Here is a 25,142-nt window from a genome sequence, read left to right on the forward strand (position 1 = left end):
TTTAATTGTTAGTGGGAAGTTAATTTGTGGTACTACTCAAATGTTTTACGTAAATAGTAAAAAAAAAAAATAATGTAGTATGGGTTTCTTTATGTAAAATTACTCCCTGAATACCTATTAAAAGGTAATACACATTTAACAATATTAATGAAGCTTTGACCACCCCCATCACATGTTTTTTTAATATTTTTCTTTCTGTAAAGTATTAATGAATGAAAATTAATTATAACTACCATAGTTTGGAGCCTACCAATTCCGATTTATAATTGTCTGAAAGCTACATTTTTCATTGTGAAAGGTGTATATTAATGCGCACATAATTATCCTATTTGAGTACCTCAAATACAAAGAAATGAATGTCTCAGCTATTTTTATCTTTTTAACTAGGCATTCTACATGAAAACATTTGAGTTGATAGTATAATTAGTAAGATCAAAATATAGTCCTTTTTTAAAAATATAGTCTTAAAAATTATATTTAAACTTAAACCTTTTGAAGTAGTCATCATCCCCCAACAAACTTACCATAAAGTCACTTAGAATAATATAAGTTTTCACTTTTTGTATATTTTTCAAGTCCAGATTTTATAGGAACAAAGAAAAAAATGCATATTATTCTTTTGCTAGTTTTTCCTTTTTCAGGGTTTTTCTAAAATATTAATCTCAGATTATTTCCTAAAGTTTAAGGCATTTAAATTTAATATATTACTTATAGTGTGTTAAATTTCTTATACCACTAAATAACCAAATTTTAAACTCTAAAAGATTAATTCTAAAATCAATGTCTGGTATATTTGAATTCAGTTACTTTGTTCTTTTCACAGCTGGTATATTTGTAAATTCAATTACTTTGTGCCTTTCACAGCTGGCCATAACCAGAAAGATGTGTTATGGTTATATTTATCTTCTTTTTTCCCTCTTGAATTTCTCCCAGAAGGGGGAAGAATGATGCTCATTTTGTAAGATCCTACCTCATTTCTTTTAAGTCACCACTCTAGTGCCTTAGAATTAGACCACTGTTTCTCAAACATATGTGCATATGAATCTGGGGAGAGGCTGTCTGAATTAATAAGCTCCCAGGTGGCACTGATGATCCTGGTTCACAGACCACCTTGAGTAGCCAAGCCTTAGAGAACATTAACCAAAATCCTACGGAGTCACTGAAGCTCAAGTTGAGCAAACTACTCAGTGAATATTGACAACATTCTAGTATTTTTTGTAATGTTCAACATTTTTCTTAATTATATAAATATAATCCTCTTGTATTATTATATTATAAAAAAAGACACATTATTCATTTTCACCAAGAACTTTATGGAACAACATATTCACCCTTTTGTTTCACTACCTTCTGCCATTTTTCAGGCAACTTCATAATTCCATCTTCCCAAAACTTTTTATCTTTTTGAGGAAAGAACTGTTCCAGGTGCCTTCTACAGTCTTCCAGGGAATTGAAATTTTTTCCATTACGAGAATTTTGTAAAGACTGAAATAAATGGAAATCCGAAGGTGCAATGTCTGGCGAATACGGTGGATGAATCAGAACTTCCCAGCCAAGCTATAACAGTTTTTGCCTGGTCATCAAAGAAACATGCAGTCTTGTGTTATTCTGATGGAAGATAATGTGTTTTCTGTTGACTAATTCTGGACGCTTTTGATGAAGTGCTGCTTTCAGTTGGTCTAATTGGGAGCAGTACTTGTTGGAATTAATTGTTTGGTTTTCTGGAAGGAGCTCATAATAGAGAACTCCCTTCCAATCTCACCATGTACACAACATCACCTTCTTTGGATGAAGATTGGCCTTTGGTGTGGTTGGTGGTGGTGCATTTCACTTGCCCCACAATCTCTTCCATGCCACATTATTGTACAGTATCCACTTTTCATCGCCTGTCACAATTTGTTTTAAAAATGGAACGTTTTCATTACGTTTAAGTAGAGAATCACATGCGAAAATATGGTCAAGAAGGTTTTTTTCACTTAACTTATGTGGAACCTAAACATCAAAGCAATTAACATAACCAAGCTGGTGCAAATGATTTTCAGTGATTTGGATATTTTGAGTATGTCAGCTATCTCCCGCGTGGTATAATGTGATTGATTGTTCTCAGTTAATGTCTCGATTTGATCCTTATCAACTTCAACTGGTCTACCCGACCCTGGAGCATAGTCCACCCAACCATGGAGCATAGTCCACCGAGAAATCTCCAGCATGAAACTTCGCAAATCACTTTGACACATTCAAACAGTCACAGCACCTTCTCCATACACTGCACAAATCCTTTTTTGTGTTTTGGTTGCGTTTTTACCTTTCTTGAAATAATAAAGCATAATATGCTGAAAATGTTGCTTTTTTTCTTCCATCTTCAATATTAAAATGGCTACACAAAAATTCACCAATTTTGATAAATCTTTTTTAAAATGCACACCGATGATATGATAGCTGTCACATACAATCTAACAACATTGTTTCGAATGAAGTTAAAGACAACTAAGTGTTATTAGATCCATCTTACGGAAAAAAACAAACGAAACTTTTGGCCACCCCAATATAAACTGGAGTGGGAAAAAGAGAACTTGAAATTCCACTTTTATTCTAAAACAGTAAAATATGGTTATTACGTCTTTCACCTTTACAATTAATACATGTTGGAATCTTACAAGTATTAATATTGAAGATTTTATTTATATATAAATACATAAATGGTATAAAACATTACCCCAAATTGGCAATATTTATAAAATCTATAAAAATATTTAATTTTCAGTATAAAATGGCCAACTAAGTTGAGTCCAAGATAAATGAAGAGATAGATTTAGGCCATTTAAGAAAGAAGGTCATGTCCATATTTTGGGAAAGGTCAAAGAATGCCAAAGAGCTTGACCTATTACTGCATTAATGACTTCAGATTGTGCAGGTACATTCTACACAGTAAAAACAATATACAGTGTAGAGAGCATGGAAAGCAGAGGGCTTGGCCCAATCTGCTGAATGAAAAGGTAGAATAAAAAAAATGTAGCAGTCAGAGATTCCTATTACTAGTTCGTTTTACAGAAGACAATTCATACTTTCCATCAACATTATCCCTTTACTCCTTGAAACTTTTCTTTGAGGTAGAGAACTGGGCCAGACTGCTGCTGAAAAGCAAGATGAGGAACGATGAGGCTAAAGTAACTTGAGAGAGGAGAAGAATCACGGAATTCTTGAACCCCTTGTCTTAGCTGCTTTGCCAGCTCTTGTAGAACAGAGACCAGTCTACTCTCCATGATCAACTCTTCACGTCATCTTAGGATTCTAATGTGTCTACATCCTTGGTTCCCAGACAATAGGAAAATTAATTCTTTTAAACAACTAAAAACAATCATGACTCAAACTTCAATGTAGTCCAATACAATTTCATACAAATATCAGTTAAATCACACAAAAATGAGTTTTCTTAAAAACTATTTTTATAAGTTTTAAATTCTAATGTTCCAAATGTTTCTTAATTATTTTATCCTAAGTTGCATTTGCAATGAATTTGCAGTTGCTGCTATTACCTTTGTCCTTGATGAAGGAAAACATTAGGAGAATGGGTTGTTTTCAAGCTAACCGTATCTCCACTTGATGAATGTCGGGAGGGAGCTTTTCCACCCAAAAGAGACGTTTCTGCTTCTTTTATTTCCATTGCCCTTCTGTATAGTTCAGCAGCTTTTTCGAAATTCCCTTCTTCATAGCTTTGAGACAAAAAAAATTCTCAAAATGAGAATATAACATTTTAACAATTCTAGATGACCTTATAGGATACAGAAAAACAAGTTGTGAATAATTGCTCATTTTTTCCAGTGCATTCATTCAGGCAGGCCAATAAAACAGAATACCCAAACTCTTCTCCTTTCTGTCTTGTGCTGTTAAGTGTCTCATAGGGGCACTATTAAGACTATGTTGTAATGGATGCAGTGAAACTGCTAAGGGGAGTTAGCATCCTGAGATAAACACAATGCAAAAATCAACATGTACTTAACGGTAAATCAGCTTTGAGGACAGCAAATTGCCCAGATTACCCTAGAACCAGTTAGATGCAAATGTAAACCGTCCTTCACTATTTGCCATGATACACTCCTCTACAAAATAGATCATGTCACCTTCATTCCACTCTGGATATTACTTCAGTATCTCTTGAAGTATATAGATCAACCCAAAACAACCCCTCCCACTACAAGAAAAAGCATATCAGCAATAAATATTTTGTGCTCTATGATGAGTCAAAGATGTTTTAAAAGGGATTTTGGCTGCATGAGGAAAGTGAAAAATTCTTACCTAAGCACAGCTAAATTTTTTAATGTTTCTCCAACTCGAGGATGCATCCGACCCAGGCTGTCCTCATAAATCTTTAATGCTCTTTCATATAACGGCAAGGCCTCAATGTGTTTTTTCTTATTAAAAAAGAAACAATGCTCACTTGAACACACTGCGTTTCTGAAATTACTATTAAGGTATTCTAGACTAAGCTGACCTACTTGGGTAAGCACTTTTAAAAAGTTAATATCCTCCTACAAGGTGTGGATAAACAGATTAATTTAGGAATAATAATGGGAGAAGCAGTATAATAAAAAGTCAGAAACTTCAGTTTTAGACTCGGCTTGGTAACCAATGACATTAATCCAATTATATAAGCACAAACCTGTTTTTGCCCACAGGGTACCATACCTGTTTTTCACTCATCACAGGCAAATGATAGAGCTTAAGAACAATATTAGATATAGAGATGTAGGGAGTCTCCAGAATTTTAAAAAACTAAGCCTATGCAATGAACTAAACACTCAGTGGTTTACACTAAGAGGAAGGGACTATCTTACAAATGTAACTTCAATAATTTCTCAAGTATTAAAGGGAGCATTAGTAGATAACCTTAAATGTCCTTTAATTATTTTTACTGTGCCATATCTAATACATGTTTACCTATATTTCATACGTTAAAACCATTCACTTATAAAGAATTACAGTGTGGGAACTTACCATTTGGCTATAAAGAACAGCTAAGTTCACCAAGGCAGTAGCTACACTAGGGTGCTTTGGGCCAAAGGATTTCTGCCGGATTTCAACAGCCAGCTCATACAAAGGTACAGCTTTGTCAAGTTTCCCCTAAAAAACAAAAGTGAAATCTAACAAAAATATTAAAGCAATAAATACTTTCTGATCAGAGCTTGTTCCATAAATACAATTTTATATTAAAAAGTAATTTTGAGGAAAAAAGTTCAGAAGCATTTCCTCCCAGTTTAATGGTTAAGTTTATAGATAACTGACATCTAATAGAACATGTAAGTACAGCTACATTGAATATGAAAACATTTTCTTTGATAACTCAGAAAGTCCTTTAGTATCATCCATTATTACTATTTCTGATGAAGTAAAGAGTATGTTTGCTACTATACGTAATTTAGAGATAGCATCAAAATAAAAACTTGTTTTCCACCAAATCCTTTCCAGATTATTCTAATTATTTCTTTTTTACTTGAAAGTTAGGCAGAAATAGCAAGTATGGATCCTTCATACTAAAACATCAACTTCAGTACCAGGAGGACCAGCAAGGGTCCTACAAACAAAGTATAAATACAGTCTAACTCTGTAACTGTGCTAAATGAAAGCAGACTTCTCTGCTTCTCTTTGTTCTCCTTTTTTTTTTTTTTGAGAGCAGCTATAAACACTCCAAATATCACTCAGGCTAGAACCCTATGGTAAAGAATGGTTACATTTAATTGCAAGCAAAGAAAAGAAAGAATGAAATTAAAATGGTCATTTAACCAGCTATAAGAGACTCCTCCTTCAGCCCTAACAATTGGGTGATTCGTTATGTTTCTGGTAGCTTAACACAGCAAACCTAATCCTGGTTGAATTTTAGAACTTCTGAAATGTAATAGAAGAATAAGTTCCAATTAGAGTGCTGACAAATGCATTTGTATTTAGAATGTATTTTTAAAAACTAAACCAGTTAAGTCTGAAATAATATTTTTATTTATTTTTTTAAATTAATTTTTATTGGAGTATAGTTGCTTTACAATGTTGTGTTAGTTTCTGCTGTACAGCAAAGTGAATCAGTTATACATATACATATATCCCCTCTTTTTTAGACTTCCTTCCCATTTAGGTCACCACAGATCACTGAGTAGGGTTCCCTGTGCTAAACAGTAGGTTCTCATTAGTTACCTATTTTATACATAGTAGTGTATATATGTCAATCCCAATCTCCCAATTTGTCCCACCCTCCCCTTCCCCCCTTGGTAACTGTAAGTTTATTCTCTACATCTGTGCCTCTATTTCTGCTTTGCCAGTAAGTTCATCTGTACCATTTTTCTAGATTCCACATAAAAGTGGTATTATACGATATTTGTTTTTCTCTTTCCAACTTACTTCACTCTGTATGACAATCTCTAGGTCCATCCACATCTCTACAAATGGCACTATTTCATTCCTTTTTGTGGCTGAGTAATATTCCATTATATATATGTACCACATCTTCTTTACCCATTCCTCTGTCGATGGGCATTTAGGTTGCTTCCATGTCCTGGCTATTGTAAATAGTGCTGCAATGAACATTGGGGTGCATGCCTCCTTTCGAATTATTGTTTGCTCTGGATATATGCCCAGGAGTGGGATTGCTGGGTCATATAGTAGTTGTATTTTTAGTTTTTTAAGGAACCTCCATACTGTTCTCCATAGTGGCTGTACCAATTTACATTCCCACCAACAGTGCAAGAGGGTTCCCTTTTCTCCACACCCTCTCCAGCATTTGTTGTTTGTAGACTTTTTGATGATGGCCATTCTGACCTGTGTGAGGTGATGCCTCATTGTAGTTTTGATATGCATTTCTCTAATAATTAGTGATGTTGAGCATCTTTTCATGTGTTTGTTGACCATCTGTATGTCTTCTTTGGAGAAATGTCTACTTAGGTCTTCTGTCCATTTTTTGATTGGGTTGTTTGTTTTTTTGATATTGAGCTGCATGAGCTATCTGTATATTTTGGAGATTAATCCCTTGTCATTTGCTTTGTTTGCAAATATTTTCTCCCATTCTGAGGGTTGTCTTTTTGTTTTGTTATGGTTTCCTTTGCTGTGCAAAAGCTTTTAAGTTTAATCAGGTCCCATTTGTTTATTTTTGTTTTTATTTTCATTAATCTAGGAGGTGGATCATAAAAGATCTTGCTGCAATTTATGTCAAAGAATGTTCTATGTTTTCCTCTAAGAGTTTTATAGTGTCCGGCCTTACATTTAGGTCTTTAATCCATTTTGAGTTTATTTTTGTGTATGGTGTAAGGGAGTGTTCTAATTTCATTCTTTTACAGGTAGCTGTCCAGTTTTCCCAGCACCACTTACTGAAGAGGCTGTCTTTTCTCCATTGTATATTCTTGCCTCCTTTGTCATAGATTAGGTGACCGTAGGTGTGTGGGTTTATCTCTGGGCTTTCTATCCTGTTCCATTGATCTATATTTCTGTTTTTGTGCCAGTATCATACTGTCCTGATTACTGTAGCTTTGTAGTATAGTCTGAAGTCAGGGAGCCTGATTTCTCCAGCTCCAGTTTTCTTTCTCAAGATTGCTTTGGTTATTCGGGGTCCTTTGTGTCTCCATACAAATTGTAAAATTTTTGTTCTAATTCTGTGAAAATGCCATTGGTAATTTAACAGGGATTGCACTGAATCTGTAGATTGCTTTGGGTAGTATAGTCATTTTCACAATATTGATTCTTCCCATCCAAGTACATGGTATATCTCTCCATCTGTTTGTGTCATCTTTGATGAAATAATATTTTTAAATGTTCTACTCAGTTACTTGTTGAAAAACTAAATCACTATGATTTAAAAGCTCATAGAAATAATCTATCCATCAGAAGATAAATTATTTTGCTAATAGCAATTATGGCTTAATTGGTATATTATAAAACACATGTAGGCATGCCAAGGATTACTTACCATTTTCTTATACAAGACTGCAAGATGCTTCACTGTATAAGCCAAAGAAGGGTGATCAGGAGCTAATGCTCGTCTCCGAATGTCTAAGGCTCTTTCATAAAGTTCTTCTGCTTTATCATACTGTTTCTTTTCATTGCATAGAGCCGCTAGATTATTCAAAGACTGGGCACAGTCAGGGTGATCTGGTCCTAGAACTCGCTCCCTCATCTCCAAGGAACGCTTCAGAAACTGGTCAGCTGTTCTATGAACAAAAGCCACAAATGGTTTAAACAATTTATTCTCTAGAAGTGAGAATCCCTAGCCATAGTTAGGTGGAGAACTGAAGCACTTTTATTCTTAAATCCAAGATAGTTAAAATGAAGGATTCAGCTCAAAATCCTCTCCCCCTCTTTCCCACCCCCTCATCTCTTCCTGCCCTTTTCCAAAAACTAAAAATGCTTTCCTGATAGTGTGAAAGCCTAAAGTATCTGGACGATTGTCTCAATCCTCCACTTCACTTCTAAAAGACAAACCCATAAATAGTTTCCAAAACAAATTTTTTATATCTTAAAAATTACTAGGCCAAACTCAAAACATTTTGGTATTCTTTCTTTCTCCCTTTGTAGTACTAAATAATTCTTAATAAAAGAACCCTTTGTGAAGTGGGCTAAATATTTGTTGTGTTTTTCTGGTATCCAAAGTGTCAAATTTGTTATATTTTTCTGACATACAAAGAAGTCCAAAAACACCTCTTTCTCATAAATATTAATGCCTTTGTGAGACTTTATGCTCAAATAAACTGAAGAATAAAACTAGCAGCCACCTACATTCTTTAGTCCCAAGTTTGTTCTTATGTGAGATCTTATGTACAATATCTACACAAACTCACTTTTCATAAACGTATAAAACATACTAGGGAAGCTAGAGAATAACTTTTTAGTTACTAAAGAAACAATGTGAAAGGAAACAGTAGAGAAAATGTCATGGTCCTTGTTAAGTGTGGCCATGTTCATAACATATCATACATGAAATTTGGCATGGTTTCTATCAATTTTTTCTAGCTTAGCTTGATAGAAATGTAAAACAGCTTTGTATCTAAGAGACAAAATGGATACCTGTTTTCATTATTAACACCATGGTACTCACTCCAGGTTGTTCTGAAGATAGTAGAGCACACCCAGTTCATTGAGGGTCCGAGCATTGTCAGGTGTATCCTTACCTAACGTGAGCTCTTCTAACTGTAGGGCCCGTCTACGTAAAAGGGCAAATCCATACTGGAGCAAACACAAGAAATTCACAACAATCACCAAGTAAGTGCAATCTTTGATTCTGAAGCAATATACTAGGGTTCTGAAAAAACCCTTTCTCCTTTTTTTCCCTTTAAAGTAGATTACAATTACTTTAAGTATCATACTGAATTAATCTAATGATTTATGAAAATATATATACTTCCATGTAGCGTCACATTCTTAAATTCATTAAAAAACTATTTTGTGAAAATAATTATGAGATTATTTTAGCAAAATGAACTGAATCCCAAAGTGCTTCAAAAATATTAGGAAACAGAATTAATATGCATATACTTATTAACCCTATTACTAAACATTTAAATATCAGGTACTTAAAATTGCACATAGCACTTGCAACTAGAAGACAAGTAAGTCCTGGAGCTCAAATGTACAGCATAGCGAATATAAGCAAAAATACTGTATTAAAATCATCAAACTTGCTAAGAGACTAGAGCTTAATTATTCCCACCACAAAAAAGAAATGATAATTATGTGATGTGATAGAGGTGTTAGATAACGCTATGGTAATAATCATATTATAATATATAAATGCATCAGATAAACATGTTGTACATCTTAAATTTATACAATGTTAGATGTCAAATATATTTCAATTTAAAAAATTGCACATAGCATTTTAAGTTAAAACAAACAAATATGCTATATTTAGATTTTATTAGCAGCTTAGAAAAATGAAAAATTTTTTGCACTCAAGGGTAATAATTTCTTGGCATTTGAATCTAACATAAAATATTTACTAAATTTCTTTTATTCTGTTTTCCAACCCTTTAAAGAATTGAAACAACTTTTAAGTCCATCTTCTAAAATCTAACCTTTAAATGAACTGAATAGTTCTACTTTTTAAAAATTAAAAAAAAAATTCCCCAGATTTATTGAGATATAATTGACGTATAACATTGTGTAAGTTTAAAGTGTAAAACATGATATGTTTGTAGTGTAAAACGATTACAATACATAGTTCCACTTTTTAAAAGTCTACTAATTTGTACTTCTCAGTGATACTAATATTTAAACATGTATTATAAATAAGAAAATGTTAATCAGTACTTCCGTAGAAGTCACTTTAAAATCTAAAGTTCTTAAATATGTGAGGTTTATGCATCTACATTATGATATTCAGAGATGTTCTTTTCCTTTTCGTTCAAAACACAACACAAAAGAAATCTCTCATTACCAAGTTGCCTTTTCTCCTTGTAGCTTTCTGACGAATTTTAAAAGATTTTTTTCTAAAATGTTCAGCTTGTTCATATCTTAAAAAAAAAAAAAAAAGTCAAACGAAAGAAACATACGTCCAAACTGTCATACTTCAGTGAAATGAAACCAACAGTGTAAAGTTTTTTGGCTAATTAAATACAGCATTATTTCTAGAAGTGATAGTCATATGGAATTAAAAATCTTTAACAAAAACTTTCATAAAACAAAATCTAACAAAACAAATCTAGTCCTCCAAGTAGCTGACATTTAACTGTTTTTAACTGATTAAACTCATTTTGAATCTCTAAAGGGTGATCTAACTAAATGAAAATCCAAAACTTTAGTTTGCTATATCAGCTTCCACACAGGTTAATTTTTTGTCAAATAGAAATGTGAAAATCACACAAAATCTGTGTGAAATACTTCTAGAAGTTAAAAGAAAAAATTCCAATATGTATCACTTATGATTGAGCAAAACAAATGATTTCAGATAGAGGAAGAGATATCATTCAGAGGGCTTATTATACTAGGGATCAGCAAACTTCTTCTGTAAAGGGCTAGATAGTAAACATTTTAGGCTTTGTGGGTCCCGTGGTCACTGTTGCAACTACAAAACTGCTGTTGAAGCATGGAAGCAACCACAGACAATATGTAAATGAAAAAAATGTGGCTGTATTACACTACAACTCTACGTCCCAAACAGGGGACCTTCTGGACTTGGCATGTGGGCGACAGTTTGCTGCCCCCTGTATTAGTAGTACACTCAATATTACAGAGTTAGCAAAGAAGCCCGGTTTCAAACCCAACTATATGACTCCAAAGTCCATGCTCTATCCTTTGCACATCTTGAAATAGAGATGAATCTTGTAGTTCTACTTTTTTGTTCACCCCCCAGACCAAGAATAATATTTGAACATGGTGGATTCAAAAGAATATAGGATAAGGAAAATATGGGACAAGGAAAAATACACAGCCACAAAACAAAGCCTCCCACACAAGTACATTAAGAACTGTAACTCCCTGTCATAAAACCAGAGAATTACCAATTGAAATCTTACTTATTTTGTTTCTGGTACAAAGTTGCAAGTGCTTCAAGTTCGCGAGCAATATGTGGATGGTCCGCACCATAGGCATTTTCTGAGATTTCCAATGCCTGTTTATATAGCTGTTCAGCATTGCCAAACTTCTTCCACTGCACGTACACACTCGCTAGTTGGTGGAGGGACTGAGCTACTCGTGGGTGATCTGGATCTAAAGCTGTTTCTCGAATTTCTAGAGACCTCTGCAAAGGCACCACAGCCTGGGGGAAGAAAAAGGTTAAAGGCCAATTAAAGTGAGTGAAATGCTGTAAGATCTGATTAGCACAACAAATAAAAGCTGCATTAACTCCTAGGAAGGAGAGAAGAATAAACATGAAAACCCACACAGTCTCTAACTACCTGCTGAAGTTACCTGGCTGAGAAGGCCTAGATCCTTGAGAAATCGCCCCAGGGTTTCATAAAGGTCAGCTAAGCAAATCATGCTCTCCTCGCCTTCACAGTTTTTCTCATACTGCTTCAATGAATCAAAGTATTCTGCTGCCATCGCGCTTTTGTCTTTACCAACAAACTGCCAGTAACTCAGCAACTCAGCAAAGTGTCCTCTGTTGCAACAAATAACAGTAATTTAATGAAAAAGAAACTTTAAACCCCACTATTGAGTGAAGATGCCACAATTCATATCAAGCTATTGATAGTTTATTAGTAGGCTAGTCCAGTGTAGTGAAGTAAGGGTGTAGACTGGGACTGCCATCTGAGTCCACAGCAGCCTAGCTGTGTGCTCTCTTACACCTCATCATCCTCATCTGCAGAAGGGGCACACCGACACCACCTGCTTCAGGTGTTACTGTAAGGAGATTATAGCCTGTAGCAAGTACTCCATAGTGTTGGCTGCTACCATTAATATCATTATGGTTACTCACCAATGGAAACCTATCATAATCCTGTTTAGACATTTCATGATATGCAGTCAACTGCTGAGTTCACCCAAAAATTATTTTAAATGATAGAAATCAGAACAGAAGAAACTAATGAAACACAGGCAAACTCAGAATATCTGCTTTGTATTTTCATCAAGGAATTGAATGATAAAAGTAAGCTTATTCATCTGTTGATGGTATTAAGTAGGATGGGAGAGCTGGTAAACTAAAGGATGAATCTGATTTCAAATAAAATCATGAAAAACTGGGATGGAGATCAGAAATAATCTATAAGGTGTAACAAAGAAATTTGAGAGAGTTCACTAAGAAGCAAAACAAATTATGCATCTAAATTATGAGAAGTGAGTAAATTTCCAGGTGAGACAGAAAAACCCCGTCGTAGGGCTTAGAGGTCAGAAGGTTGTCTCATAAAAAGGTGGTTCTGCCAGAGGCAAATTCAAACACACCAGAAGAGACAATAAGACATTTATGAAGGACTTCCCTGGCGGTCCAGTGGTTAAGACTCGGTGCTTCCACCGCTGGGGACATGGGTTCAATCCCTGGTCGGGGAAATAAGATCCCACATGCCATAGGGCAAAGACAAAAAGACAAAATAAAAACTTAAAAAAAAAAAGACATTTATGAAAAAGGGTAATCCTTTCTTTAAATTCTGACACCAGCCAGATCCTCTGTAGAGCCGAGTCTGTTTTGAAGGCTATACTATGAAATATTTGAATACCCTGAGAGGCAGACATCATGAACCGCCTCTCTGGGTGGTCTGGATTTAAACCTGCTTCAGTGAAAGATTAAGATACAAAGCTATCTCAAGAGCGTTCCAGGTCTGATTTTATGAAAACTGCAATACTCTATCTTTCTTGTTTACCTCTTGGAAAAAGTAGATGTTGTGGCAATTTGCAAATTGTATTAAAATTTCTCCCACACCGTTTTATACTTCAGTTACCACTGAAACTGGACTAATTTTTAAATGAAGAATGCCATTTTTCTTTGTTACACTGAACAACTGTTTAAATCTGTTTTCCTGGGAAAAGATGTCCTACAAATAAGTTTCTTACCTTTTATAGAGGTTTTGAGACACAAAGAGGTTAAGAAGGCAATCGTGCAGCTTCTGTTTACTTCCCTGCTGCTGGAATAGCCAAGGCAGTTCATCTGCACTCCTCCAAGTCACTCGGTCCTGACTATTAGAAGAGAAGGGACAACATTCAATAATACATTGCTACAATGAGATCACTTCAAAAGGCTACAGACAAATGCTAAAGGAGGAGAGAGACATTTGAGATATATCCCTGACTCTGAGTATAATCTAATGCTGAGAAAACTAGGTCAAAGTCAGAAACTTGACCAATCTAACTATGAAAATAAAGTGATATTCAGGACCACTGACCAAACTCTAAAGTTTATTTTCCTAAAATTGAACTATTAAAAAAAAAATCAATAGACACAAATATACACACACAGATATAAACAGACACACACATATTTTTAAACTACTTAAACCATTTAACTAGAATAAAATAAAAATAATAAAATGATCCTGCATTGATATCACTTAAGTTTAAATCTTCAGCATAATATTAAAAGACTGACTTACATAATCATCTTTTGTTCTTTTGGCATTAACAGAATAGGAGAGGGCTTAACCTTTTAAAATCATAAGGAAATTTTTATACATTAAGTTACGCAAGAAAGAGAAATAAGGACACAGAGGTAGAGCGTGTTGCAGAAGCTACAGAAAAACAACATGGACATTTACAATACCTTAGCTGCATGGTGAAATAGTTGGTTAGCTTTTGCCTATATGAAGAAATAATGGTGGGACCTTCCATGTACTCTAGCCTCACTGTTTCCCAAGCCTATGGAGAAAAAGAAAAAACATTACAGTCTATTTTCTGTAAGTCACTGTACAATCTAACAATGAATTTGTAAAAAGAAATTTACAATTATTTCAATTTTATAGTTGTATAATAGAAAGAGCATTAGAATACTTTAATATTTGGTATATATTTATGTGATAAACTGACATGAGAATTCCTATAAGAACTCAAAATATAATTCAATTCAAATGTTTAGTGAATACATTAAAAATCTGAAATGTGTTTTGCAAAAGTACTAAAAAGAGCAAATTATATTTAAGTGATATACAATAAAGGAGAAAGATAAGCCTGTGAAATTACAAACATTCCACACCTGCATATATAACACAGCATACTCAAATGAAAGACTTCATTTACATTTGTTTACATGTATAAATCAACCATGGCATTGCAGATGATAAGAATTATATTGGTATTTCTGTGGTATGTGTTGTGATTTCTCCTCTTTCATTTCTTGTTTTGTTTATTTGGGTCTTCTCTCTTTTCTTCTTGGTGACTCTGGCCAGAGGTTTGCCAATGTTTTAAATTAATTAATTAATTAATTTTTATTTTTGGCTGCATTGGGTGTTCGTTGCTCCATGCAGGCTTTCTCTAGTTGTGGTGAGTGGGGGCTACTCTTCGTTGTGGTGCATGGGCTTCTCATTGCGGTGGCTTCTCTTGTTGCAGAGCACGGGTTCTAGGTGCACAGGCTTCAGTAGTTGTGGCACGTGGGCTCAGTAGTTGTGGCTCACGGGCTCTAGAGTGCAGGCTCAGTCACCGTGGCACAGGGGTTTAGTTGTTCTGCGGCACGTGGGATCTCCCCGGACCAGGGCTTGAACCTGTGTCCCCTGCATTGGCAGGCGGATTCTTAACCACTGCGCCACCAGGGAAGTCCTGAGGTTTGTCAATTTTGTTTACTCTTTCAAAGAAGCAGTTCTTGGTATTATTGATTTTTTCTATTGTTTTAAAAATCTCTATTTATTTCCTCTCTGATCTTTATTATCTCCTTCCTTCTGCTGACTTTAGGTTTGTTTGTTCTATTTCTCATTCTTTTAGATGGTGGGTTAGGTTGTTTATTTGAGATTTTTCTTATCTCTATGAACTTCCCTCTAAGAACTGCTTTTGCTGCATCCCATAAATTTTGTATGGTTGTGTTTTAATTGTCATTTGCCTCAAGGTATTTTTAAATTTCTTCTTTGATTTCATTATTGACCCACTGGTTTTTCCGTAGTATGTTGCTTAGTCTCCATGTAATTGTTTTTTTTTCTAGTTTCTTTTTCTGTGGTTGATTTCTAATTTCATGCCATTGTGGTCAGAAAAGATGCTTGAAATAATTTCTATACTTTTAAATTTGTTGAGACTTGTTTTGTGTCCTAGTATGTGGTCAATCCTAGAGAATGTTCCATGTGCACGTGAAAAGAATGTGTATTCTGCTTTATTTGGGATGTAATGTCTTGAAAATATCAACTAAGTCTAACTGTTCTATTGAATCATTTAGGATCTCTGTTGCCTTATTGATTTTCTGTCTCAAAGATCTGTCCATTGATGTGAGTAGGGTGTTAAAATCTCCTACCATTATTGTATTCCCATCAATTTCTCCCTTTATGTCTGTTAGTATTTATTTTATGTATTTGGGTGCTCCTATATTGGGTGCATATATGTTGATGAGTGTAATACCCTCTCCTTGTATTGATCCTTATATCATTATATAGTGTCCTTCTTTATCTTTCTTTATAGCCTTTGTTTTAAAGTCTATTTTGTCTGATATGAGTATTGCAATCCCCACTTTCTTGTCATTTCCATTTGCATGAAATATCTTTTTCCATCCCCTCACTTCCAATCTATGTGTGTCCTTTGCTCTAAAGTGGGTCTCTTGTAGGCAGCATATTGTCAGCTCTTGTTTTTTTCTCCAATCTGCCACTGTGTCTTTTGACTGGAGCATCTAGTCCATTGACAGCTGAGGTAATTATTGATAGATATGTATTTATTGCCATTTTAAACCTTGTTTTCCCATTGATTTTATATCTCTTCTTTGTCCCTTTCTTTTTCTTTTTGTTTTTCCTTTCATGGTTTGATGATTTTCTTTTGTATTATGCTTATGTTCTCTTCTTTTTGGTTTCTGTGAATCTATTGTATGTTTTTGATTTATGGTTACCCTGTTTTTCAAGTATGTTAACCCCTTCCTATACCTACTTGCCTTAGACTGGTAGTTACATAGGCTCAAACACATTCTAGAAAAAAAATCTACATTTTCTTATGCTCTTCTCCCACATTTTATGATTTTGATGTCCTCTTTTACATCTTCATGTTTGTCCTTTTGCTGTTCATTATGGTTCATGTGTGATTCTGTGAATCATCACTTTCACAGAAATTTTTTTTTTTTTAATCTGTGTACTGGCTTATTTAAGTGATTTATTTTCCAATTGTGGTTTTCTCTTCCCTAGTTTCTTACTTCTTTTCTATTTAGATAAGATCTTTCAATATTTCCTTTAGTATAGGTTTAGTTTTTGCTTGTCTGAAAAATTCTTTATCTCTCCTTCTATTCTAAATGATAATCTTGGTGGGTAGAATTTCCTAGGTTGCAGGTTTTTCCCTTTCAGAACTTTGAATATATCTTGTCACTCCCTTCTGGCCTGCAACACTCCTGTAGAGAAATCAGCTGATAGCCTTATGGGGGTTCCCTTGTAATCAACTCTTTGTTTTTCTCTTGCTGCCTTTAGAATCCTCTCTTTATGTTTAACTTTTGCCATTTTTATTATAATATGTCTCGGTGTAGGTCTGTTTGGGTTTATCTTGTTTGGGACCCTCTGTGCTTCCTGAACCTGGATATCTGTTTCCTTCTTTAGGTTTGGGAAGTTTTCAGCCATAATTTCTTCAAATACATTTTCAATCCCCTTTTCTCTTTCTTCTCCTTCTGGGATCCCTATTATGCATAGATTGGCATGCTTTATATTATCCCATAGGTCTCTTATATTGCTTTCATTTTTTTTTTCACTTGGCTTTCTGTCTACTGTTCTGATAGGGTAATTTCCATTATTCTATCTTCCAGATCACTTATTCATTCTTCTGCATTATTCATTCTGCTACTCATTGTCTTTAGCTCAGTTTTCATTTCAGCAAGTGAATTTTCTAATTTTTCTTGGCTCTTCCTTATAGTTTCTAGTTCCTTTTTACAGTAATCTGTATTTCTATCAATAGTCCTTCTTAATTCCTTCAGTATTTTCATTATCTCTTTTTTGAACTCAGTGTCTATTAGACTGAAGAGGTCTGTTTCATTGTTTGTTCTTTCAGAGGAATTCTCTTGATCTTTTAATTGGGAGTGGTTCCTCTGATTCATTTTACTTATATTTCTCTTGCTCTATGAGTTTAGGAGAAACAATTATCTACTGTGGTCTTGGAGGGCTATTTTTATATGGCAGCATCCCTGAGTAGGCTGTGTGTTACATGCCAACAAATTCAACAACCTAGAAGAAATGGACAACTTTCTAGAAACATACAACCCACTAAAACTGAATCAAGAAGAAATAGGTAACTTGAACAGACTGATAACTAGAAGTGAAATAGAATCTGTAATTTAAAAACTCCCTACAAACAAAAGTCCAGGGCCAGATGGCTTCACAGGGGAATTCTACTGAAAGTACAAGGAAGAACTTATACCTATCCTTCTCAAACTCTTCTAAAAGATTGAAGAGGAAGGAGCACTCCCAAAGACACTCTGTGAAGGCACCATCACCCTGATATGAAAACCAGACAAAGATACTACCAAAAAAGAAAATTACAGGTAGATATCTTTGATGAATATAGATGCAAAAATTCTCAACAAAGTATTAACAAACTGAATCCAACAACACATAAAAAAGATCATATACCACAATCAAGTTGGATTCATCCCAGCGTCACAAGGATGGTTCAACATATGCAAATCAATCAATATGATACACCACATCAACAAAAGAAAAGACAAACATCACATGATCATCTCAATAGATGCAGAAAAAGCATTTGAGAAAATTCAATATCCAATCATGATTAAAACTCTTACCAAAGTGGGTATAGAGGGAACATATGTCAACATAATAAAAGCTATTTATGACAAACCAACAGCCAATATAATACTCAATGGTGAAAAGATAAAAGCTTTCCCGCTAAAATCTGGAAGAAGACAAGGATGATCACTCTCACCACTTCTCTTCAACATAGTATTGGAAGTCCTAGCCACAGAAGTCAGACAAGAAAAAAAGTAAAAGGTATTCAAATTGGTAGGGAAGAGTTAAAATTGTCATTATATGCAGATGACATGATACTACATATAGAAAACCTTAAAGACTCCAAACAAAAACTACTAGAACTGATGAACAAATTCAGTAAGGTAGCAGGATACAAGATTAACATACAGAAATCCATTGCATTTCTTTACACTAATAATGAAACATCAGAAAGGGAATGTAAAAAAAAAAAAAAAAAACCAAAACAATCCTTTTTAAAATCACATCCAAAAAAATAAAATACAGAGGAATAAACCTGACCCAGGAGGTGAAAGACTTTTATGCTGAGAACTACAAAACATTAATAAAGGAAACTGAAGATGATTCAAAGAAATGGAAAGATATCTCATGCTCTTGGATTGGAAGAATTAATATTGTCAAAATGGCCATACTACCGAAAGCAATCTACAGATTTAATGTGATCTTTATCAAATTACCCATGACATTTTTCAAAGAACTAGAACAAGTAATCCTAAAATGTATATGGAACCATAAAAGACCCAGAATTGCCAAAGCAATCCTTAGGAAAAAGAACAAACCCTCCCAGACATCAGACAATACTATGAAGCTATAGCAATCAAAAGCATGGTATTGGCACAAAAACAGACATATGGATCATTGGAACAGAATAGAGAGCCCAGAAGCAAATCCAGACACCCACTGTCAATTAATCTTCAACAAAGGAGGCAAGAACATACAATGGGGAAAAGACAGTCTCTTCAGCAAGTGGTGTTGTAAAAGTTGGACAGCCACATGTAAGTCAGTGAAGTTAGAACACACCCTCACACCATACACAAAAATAAACTCAAAATGGCTTAAAGATTTAAATATAAAAGACATGACACCATAAAACTCCTGGAAGAGAACATAGGCAAGACCTTCTTCGACATAAATCGTACCAATGTTTTCTTAGGTCAGTCTCCCAAGGCAATAGAAATAAAAGCAAAAATAAACAAACAGGACCTAATCAAACTTACAAGCTTCTGTACAGCAAAGAAAACCATAAAAAAACCAAAAAGACAACCTATAGACTGGGAGAAAATATTTGCTAATGATGCGACCAACAAGGGCTTAATTTCCAAAATATAAAAACAGCTCATACAACTCAATAACAAAAAAACAAAAAACTGAATCAAAAAATGGGTGGAAGACCTAAATAGATATTTCTCCAAAGAAGACATACAGATAGCCAATAGGCACATGAAATTAGCTCATCACCGTTAATTATTAGAGAAATGCAAATCAAAACTACAATGAGGTACCACTTCACACGAGTCAGATGGCTGTCACTAAAAAGTCTACAAATAACAAATGCTGGAGAGGGTGTGGAGAAAAGGGAACCCTCCTACACTATTGGTGAGAATGTAAGTTGGTGCAGCTACTATGGAAAACAGTATGGAGGCTCCTTAAAAAACTAAAAATAGAATTATCATATGATCCAGCAATCTCACTCCTAGGCATATTTCTAGACAAAACTATAATTCAAAAAGATATATGCACCCCTATGTTCACAATAGCACTATTTACAATAGCCAAGACATGGAAAAAATCTAAATGTCCATTGACAGATGGACATTCATGAAAAAGAATGAAATAATGCCATTTGCAGCATGGATGGGCCTAGTGATTATCATACTAAGTGAAGTAAGTCAGAAAGAGAAAGACAAATACTGTATGTGGAATCTAAAATATGACAAAAATGAACATTTCTGTGAAACAGAAACAGATTCACAAACATAGAAGACAGATTTGTGGTTTCCAAGGGGAAGGGGGGTGGGGGAGGGAAGGATCGGGAGTTTGGTATTAGCAGATGCAAACTAGTATATGGAAAAAAAAAGTTATATTAGTCATTATTTACTATGTGCTAGACATCATGCCTAGGACCTCATCAGGATCAATTAATTATTCACCACCTCAATTAATTATCTTTACAACCCCTGAGGTAAGCTGCAAACATCTGCCCAAGGCTCAGAGAACTTGCCCAAGGTTACATTAAGCTGTGAAGAGCTGGGCTGTGAATTGAGGCAGAGTGACTTACAGAGCCAAAGTTCTTAAAACATATATAATATACCAGCAATTTAATGAAACATAAAATTGAAAAAACTACCTTTTAAAGTAATAGCCATTTCACAAAGGTACTTACTTCATGAGAATAATATTAGCCAAATTTTGTGTCTAACCTAAAATCACTGGAAAACATTTTTGTAATGCCAAATTTGAGATTTCAATTTTGTCTTGTAATTGAAATATTTGAAATGATGTGGTATTATATAGCATAATACATATGCGATGATATGTGGACATTTCAATAAGTGAAAAAAACCTTATTAAGATAACATTTACCTGTAGATGTTGAAACTTGAGCAAACCACAACCATAAGTCAACAAACACATTTTGTGTAAACTGTGAATAAGGGAGGTCAAGACAGCCCAGGACAGCTCAGGATAGAGTTCCATCAATTCTGATTCACTCACACCATTGTGACTAACATTTACAAGGCAGAGAATCTAGGTAGAAAAACGAATTAACAATGATTATAAAGCACCTCTATTAGTAACTAACAGCCATTAAAATTTCCACAATTCTTTTAAACTTTAACTTATTTGAATTTATCATTCAAGTGATTTAATAAAACAAGAAACAGATTTCTTAAAATAAAACACACTTTCCAAAAGGCACTAATAAGATAGTGTACATATAAAGTCTAGCACACCAAAGATAACACACATATAGAAAAAGTTTAGTGAAAATTAAAACTGCAGGAAATGTATTATTAAAACTAATGACAAAGTTCTGATTCTGGGAAGATGGTGGAAGAAAACAGTTCTCCTACTACAAATGCCTGTTAATGTCAGATAACACGTAACAAAACATTTCCAAAAGTACAGCTGAACCTGCAGAAAAGAAAGGGAAATCCCCCAAGTATCCCAAATAAATAGGAAACTGAAAATTAGAGGGCTAAGTGCTGGAGCTGCTGTCCCTGGGTGAAGTGGGGAGAGAGGATAAGCAGCAGTCCCGTAATTTAGCTTGGGTTTTCACACCCACAGTCAGGATGGAAGGGGAGCCTTTAAGCTCTGTGAAGCAAGGAGCTGGAACTATGATAGAATGCTTGCCAACACAGGGACCTTTCAAAGGCTGTCCCTAGTGACGGAGTGCCTGAGGGAAACAGCCAACAGACAGAAGACTGTGGGCTTAGAGGCAGAATGAAAAGTCAAACCCAGGGGAACCCCCAACCTGAGAAATCGACATAAAAATGGATCCAGGTTAAAACTATAAGAGTTCCGCAAGGTTGCTAGTAAATTTCCAAAAATTAAATTGAATAACCAGCAACAAACAATTGTAAAATGCTATTTTAACTACAGAAACAAATTTTGTCCTTAGAAACAAATTTTAACAAAAGATGTTTAAGACTTTTATGGGGAAAAAGATAAAATATTATTGAAAATCATCATTCAAGAAGATGACTAAATAAATGGAGAGCTATTTAGCTTTCCATGAAGAAGACTTATATGATAATTTCCCCCAACTTAGCCTCTAAATCCAATGCAACTACAATTAAAATTGCATATTGAGTTTCCATGGCACTTGCTGAGCCAATTCTAAAAATACATGTGGGAAATGAGCCAAGACAACTGTGGAAAATATTAAGAGGGGGTTTGCCTAACCAAATATCAAAGCTTACTTTAAAGTTCTAATAGTTAAGACAGTGGTATTGACAAGGAATAGTAAATTGGAACAGAAGAGCCTAGAAACAGACTCATGATTATATGTGAGCTTGATACTTGACAGATGGCATTCCAAATCAGTAGAAAAGATGTATTAAATAAAATGAACAATTAACTAGCTGTATTTTAAAAGATTGAGAAGTAGGTTCCTGGGAATTCCCTGCCGTGGCCCAGGTTCAATCCCTGGTCGGGGAATTAAGATCCCACAAGTCGTATAGCCAAAAAAAAAAAAAAAAAAAAAAAGAAGTAGATTCCTTCCTCACACAATAAATAAAAATATATCATATGAGTTAAGGACTCACACATGAAGAACAAAATTATAAAATATTTTGAAGGGAAAAAAATATAAGAATACTTTTATGATAGCAAAGGATTAAAAAAAATAAGATACAACAGGCATAAGCCATGAAAGAAACTGTTGATAAATCTGACTTCATTAAAATAAAACTTTGTATAATGACACCATAAAGTTAAAAGACAAGAACAGGAAAAAGACACTGATTTGCAAACTCTATAACAAAGGATTTGTATTCAATATGTAGAACATTTAAAAACTCCTAACAGATCAACAAGAAAAAGTCAACTCCGTTAAAAATTGAGTAAAGGACTTGAACAAGCAATTCACCTAAGAGGAAACAAGAATAACCAAGAAGCATGAAAAGATAAAAAATCTCCATGATAATCAGGAAAATGCAAATTCCCTGAGATATCACTTCTGGCCACAGCACACTATGGTAGTGGGTATAGTATATGCTCGAAACATATTTAGCATTACAAGGATTTACTGTTTACTTCAATTCACACACAAATACAAACAAGGCAAAATAATCTTCCCTTTATTAGTTTATTACACTTTACCTGTTTCATTAGTTCTTTATCCGTATCATTTGTCATGGACTCCTGGATAGATTGAAGAACAAGTCTATATAATGAAACAGTATCTTGACACTGGAAACACTGAAGAAGGATTTTATCTAAATTGCCTGCTCTCCCAGCACTGTTGGAATTGAGAACAGATTTAATTTCTTACAGTCTGCCAACATCTGTGAAAAATTTGGGGTAAATAAAAACAATGCTCTATTTTAACCTCTATGTTTTGTACTGTTTAACTGATAACAACAGCAATTCAATAAAACATGACACAGGAAAACATTAGTTTTATGGGGTTGCTAGAGTCATCACAGTTATTTTAGTGTATTACCATTTAATTCAATTCAATAAACATATGCTGGGACTTAACTATGTGTCAAGTAATTACTATACATTATGGAACATAAAAATGAGTGAGACATGGTTCTTATCACCTAGAGGCCTGCCGCCTACATACAGGAAGCAGGAAAATAATTATAAATAAGTATTATTAGTTAGCCATGCAAATTAAATTAAAAAAAATAGAACCAGAATTTGGAAAACATCAGGCTAAAGAAAAATCAGTAAATGGGGTTTATTTTAAAATATTACACAATATTTACCAGTAGTTTCTTTTTTAAATATAAAGATATGCAAAGAATAGGGTAAAACAAAAAAATGGTTCCACAGTCCCTCTTAAAAGAGATAATTTCAATAACTATTATGAAATGCATGACTCTTGAACTGTACTTATGCAAGCCACTGATGTTCACAGATGTACCGCCACAACTCTGGGGACAGTGAAAATATCATGGACAATTCAAAGTTTCAGAAGATTTTTTTTGTTTCAAATTTGGTGCTTCAGGTGAGAATGTGGAATTAAGAGACAAGAGTACTAGATTTAGTGTCTAGAATATGAGTTGTGCTAGGATTACAACCTACTGTGATGAATACCAAAACAAGTGTTGATCTTTTTTACCTCTGGTTGTGAACAGACAAACTAGGTGAGGCTGTACTGATGAAGAAGTAAAAGTAGTAAAACTCTCTACTGCTTATCTAAAGGCAAATTATGAATGGATTTCTAAAATAGAAGACCTATTGTAAGATGAAAGGTTTATCAGGACGTGGGAACAGAGACAATTAAAAATTCCTACCTACATACCTACCTACTGATAGTGAAAGACACCTGAAATAACATTTTTATGCCTCAGTTGTCTCCTCACTTTCTCAGAGCTAGGGGCCTCAAGGAGGCGACAATGAGCACTCCTGGGTGGGCCCCAAATTGAGACCAAAGATGGCCTTCTTTTGCAACCTCCAGTCAGGAGAAAGTTATTGTGATGAAAACCAGACAGATATATCCAACAAGGTCTGATATTCAAGGACTAGCAGCAATCTTCAGTCATAAGTCACATTCTCACGGTTGTTAGTATCACTGTTAGAATAAACAGAATCTTAGTGGCCCAAGAGATTGTCATAATGATCAGTTTTCAGTTTCACACGGTGAAGAAGCGTTCTGCAGCAAACATAAACATGCTGAAGATGACATAAAATAACCACCACTTACCACGCAATCATTTTGCCGAAAAGAGTGACATAAAGGGCATTGCAGGTTGTAGCAGAACGACAGTGTCGTTCTAGCTTCTTCTCCTGCACCAGTTTACCAAAAAACAAAACAGAAATACAAAACCACCCTGGAATTAAGCGGTCTTTACAACCAAGCCATCAACAAATATCCCTGCAGAAATAACACGGTTCCTGCCACCTCATCAGCGGCATCACTGCCGTGTGGTACTGGACCACAGATGCCGTCAACATGCAAATGCTTTTTTGCTTTTAAAATACTGCTTAATATAATATAGTAAAGTAAACCTTAAGACCAAAGTCTTTTTTATTGCTTCTTCTATATCTGTTATTAGTTTAAGAGTAAATGCATTTAAGAAGGTAATTATTACTAAGTTCCAATTTTCCTTAGAACCATATAGAGTACGTATATTGAATTTTAAGTCTCATATAAGGTGTTTTTAGAAGGAAAGCTATAGAGAGTAA

General features: G+C 34.5%; 1 protein-coding gene across 9 annotated transcripts in view; it reads right to left on the reverse strand.

Moving 5' to 3' along the window:
- Positions 1–2,471: 2,471 nt before the first annotated feature.
- NPHP3 (nephrocystin 3) overlaps positions 2,472–25,142 on the reverse strand; it is a 43,075-nt gene continuing 20,404 nt past the window's right edge. For 5 of the 9 annotated variants that reach the window (XM_036850922.1, XM_036850919.1, XM_036850926.1 and 2 more), the window contains 14 exons: positions 24,661–24,743; positions 23,106–23,244; positions 20,865–21,029; positions 14,162–14,256; positions 13,459–13,581; positions 11,881–12,070; positions 11,487–11,728; positions 10,409–10,484; positions 9,071–9,198; positions 7,946–8,186; positions 4,996–5,121; positions 4,297–4,412; positions 3,537–3,713; positions 2,472–3,134 (listed from right to left, as the gene is read on the reverse strand). In XM_036850922.1, coding sequence (XP_036706817.1) covers positions 3,086–3,134; positions 3,537–3,713; positions 4,297–4,412; positions 4,996–5,121; positions 7,946–8,186; positions 9,071–9,198; positions 10,409–10,484; positions 11,487–11,728; positions 11,881–12,070; positions 13,459–13,581; positions 14,162–14,256; positions 20,865–21,029; positions 23,106–23,244; positions 24,661–24,743 — 1,950 coding nt within the window. In that variant the 3' untranslated portion in view covers positions 2,472–3,085. Of the gene's footprint in view, positions 3,135–3,453; positions 3,714–4,296; positions 4,413–4,995; positions 5,142–7,945; positions 8,187–9,070; positions 9,199–10,408; positions 10,485–11,486; positions 11,729–11,880; positions 12,071–13,458; positions 13,582–14,161; positions 14,257–20,864; positions 21,030–23,105; positions 23,245–24,660; positions 24,744–25,142 lie in introns of those variants that run through there. The other 4 variants (XM_036850921.1, XR_005019722.1, XM_036850923.1 and 1 more) reach the window with 4 other exon arrangements.

The sequence above is a fragment of the Balaenoptera musculus genome, chromosome 4 (assembly GCF_009873245.2).
Source record: "Balaenoptera musculus isolate JJ_BM4_2016_0621 chromosome 4, mBalMus1.pri.v3, whole genome shotgun sequence".
Lineage (NCBI taxonomy): Eukaryota > Metazoa > Chordata > Mammalia > Artiodactyla > Balaenopteridae > Balaenoptera > Balaenoptera musculus.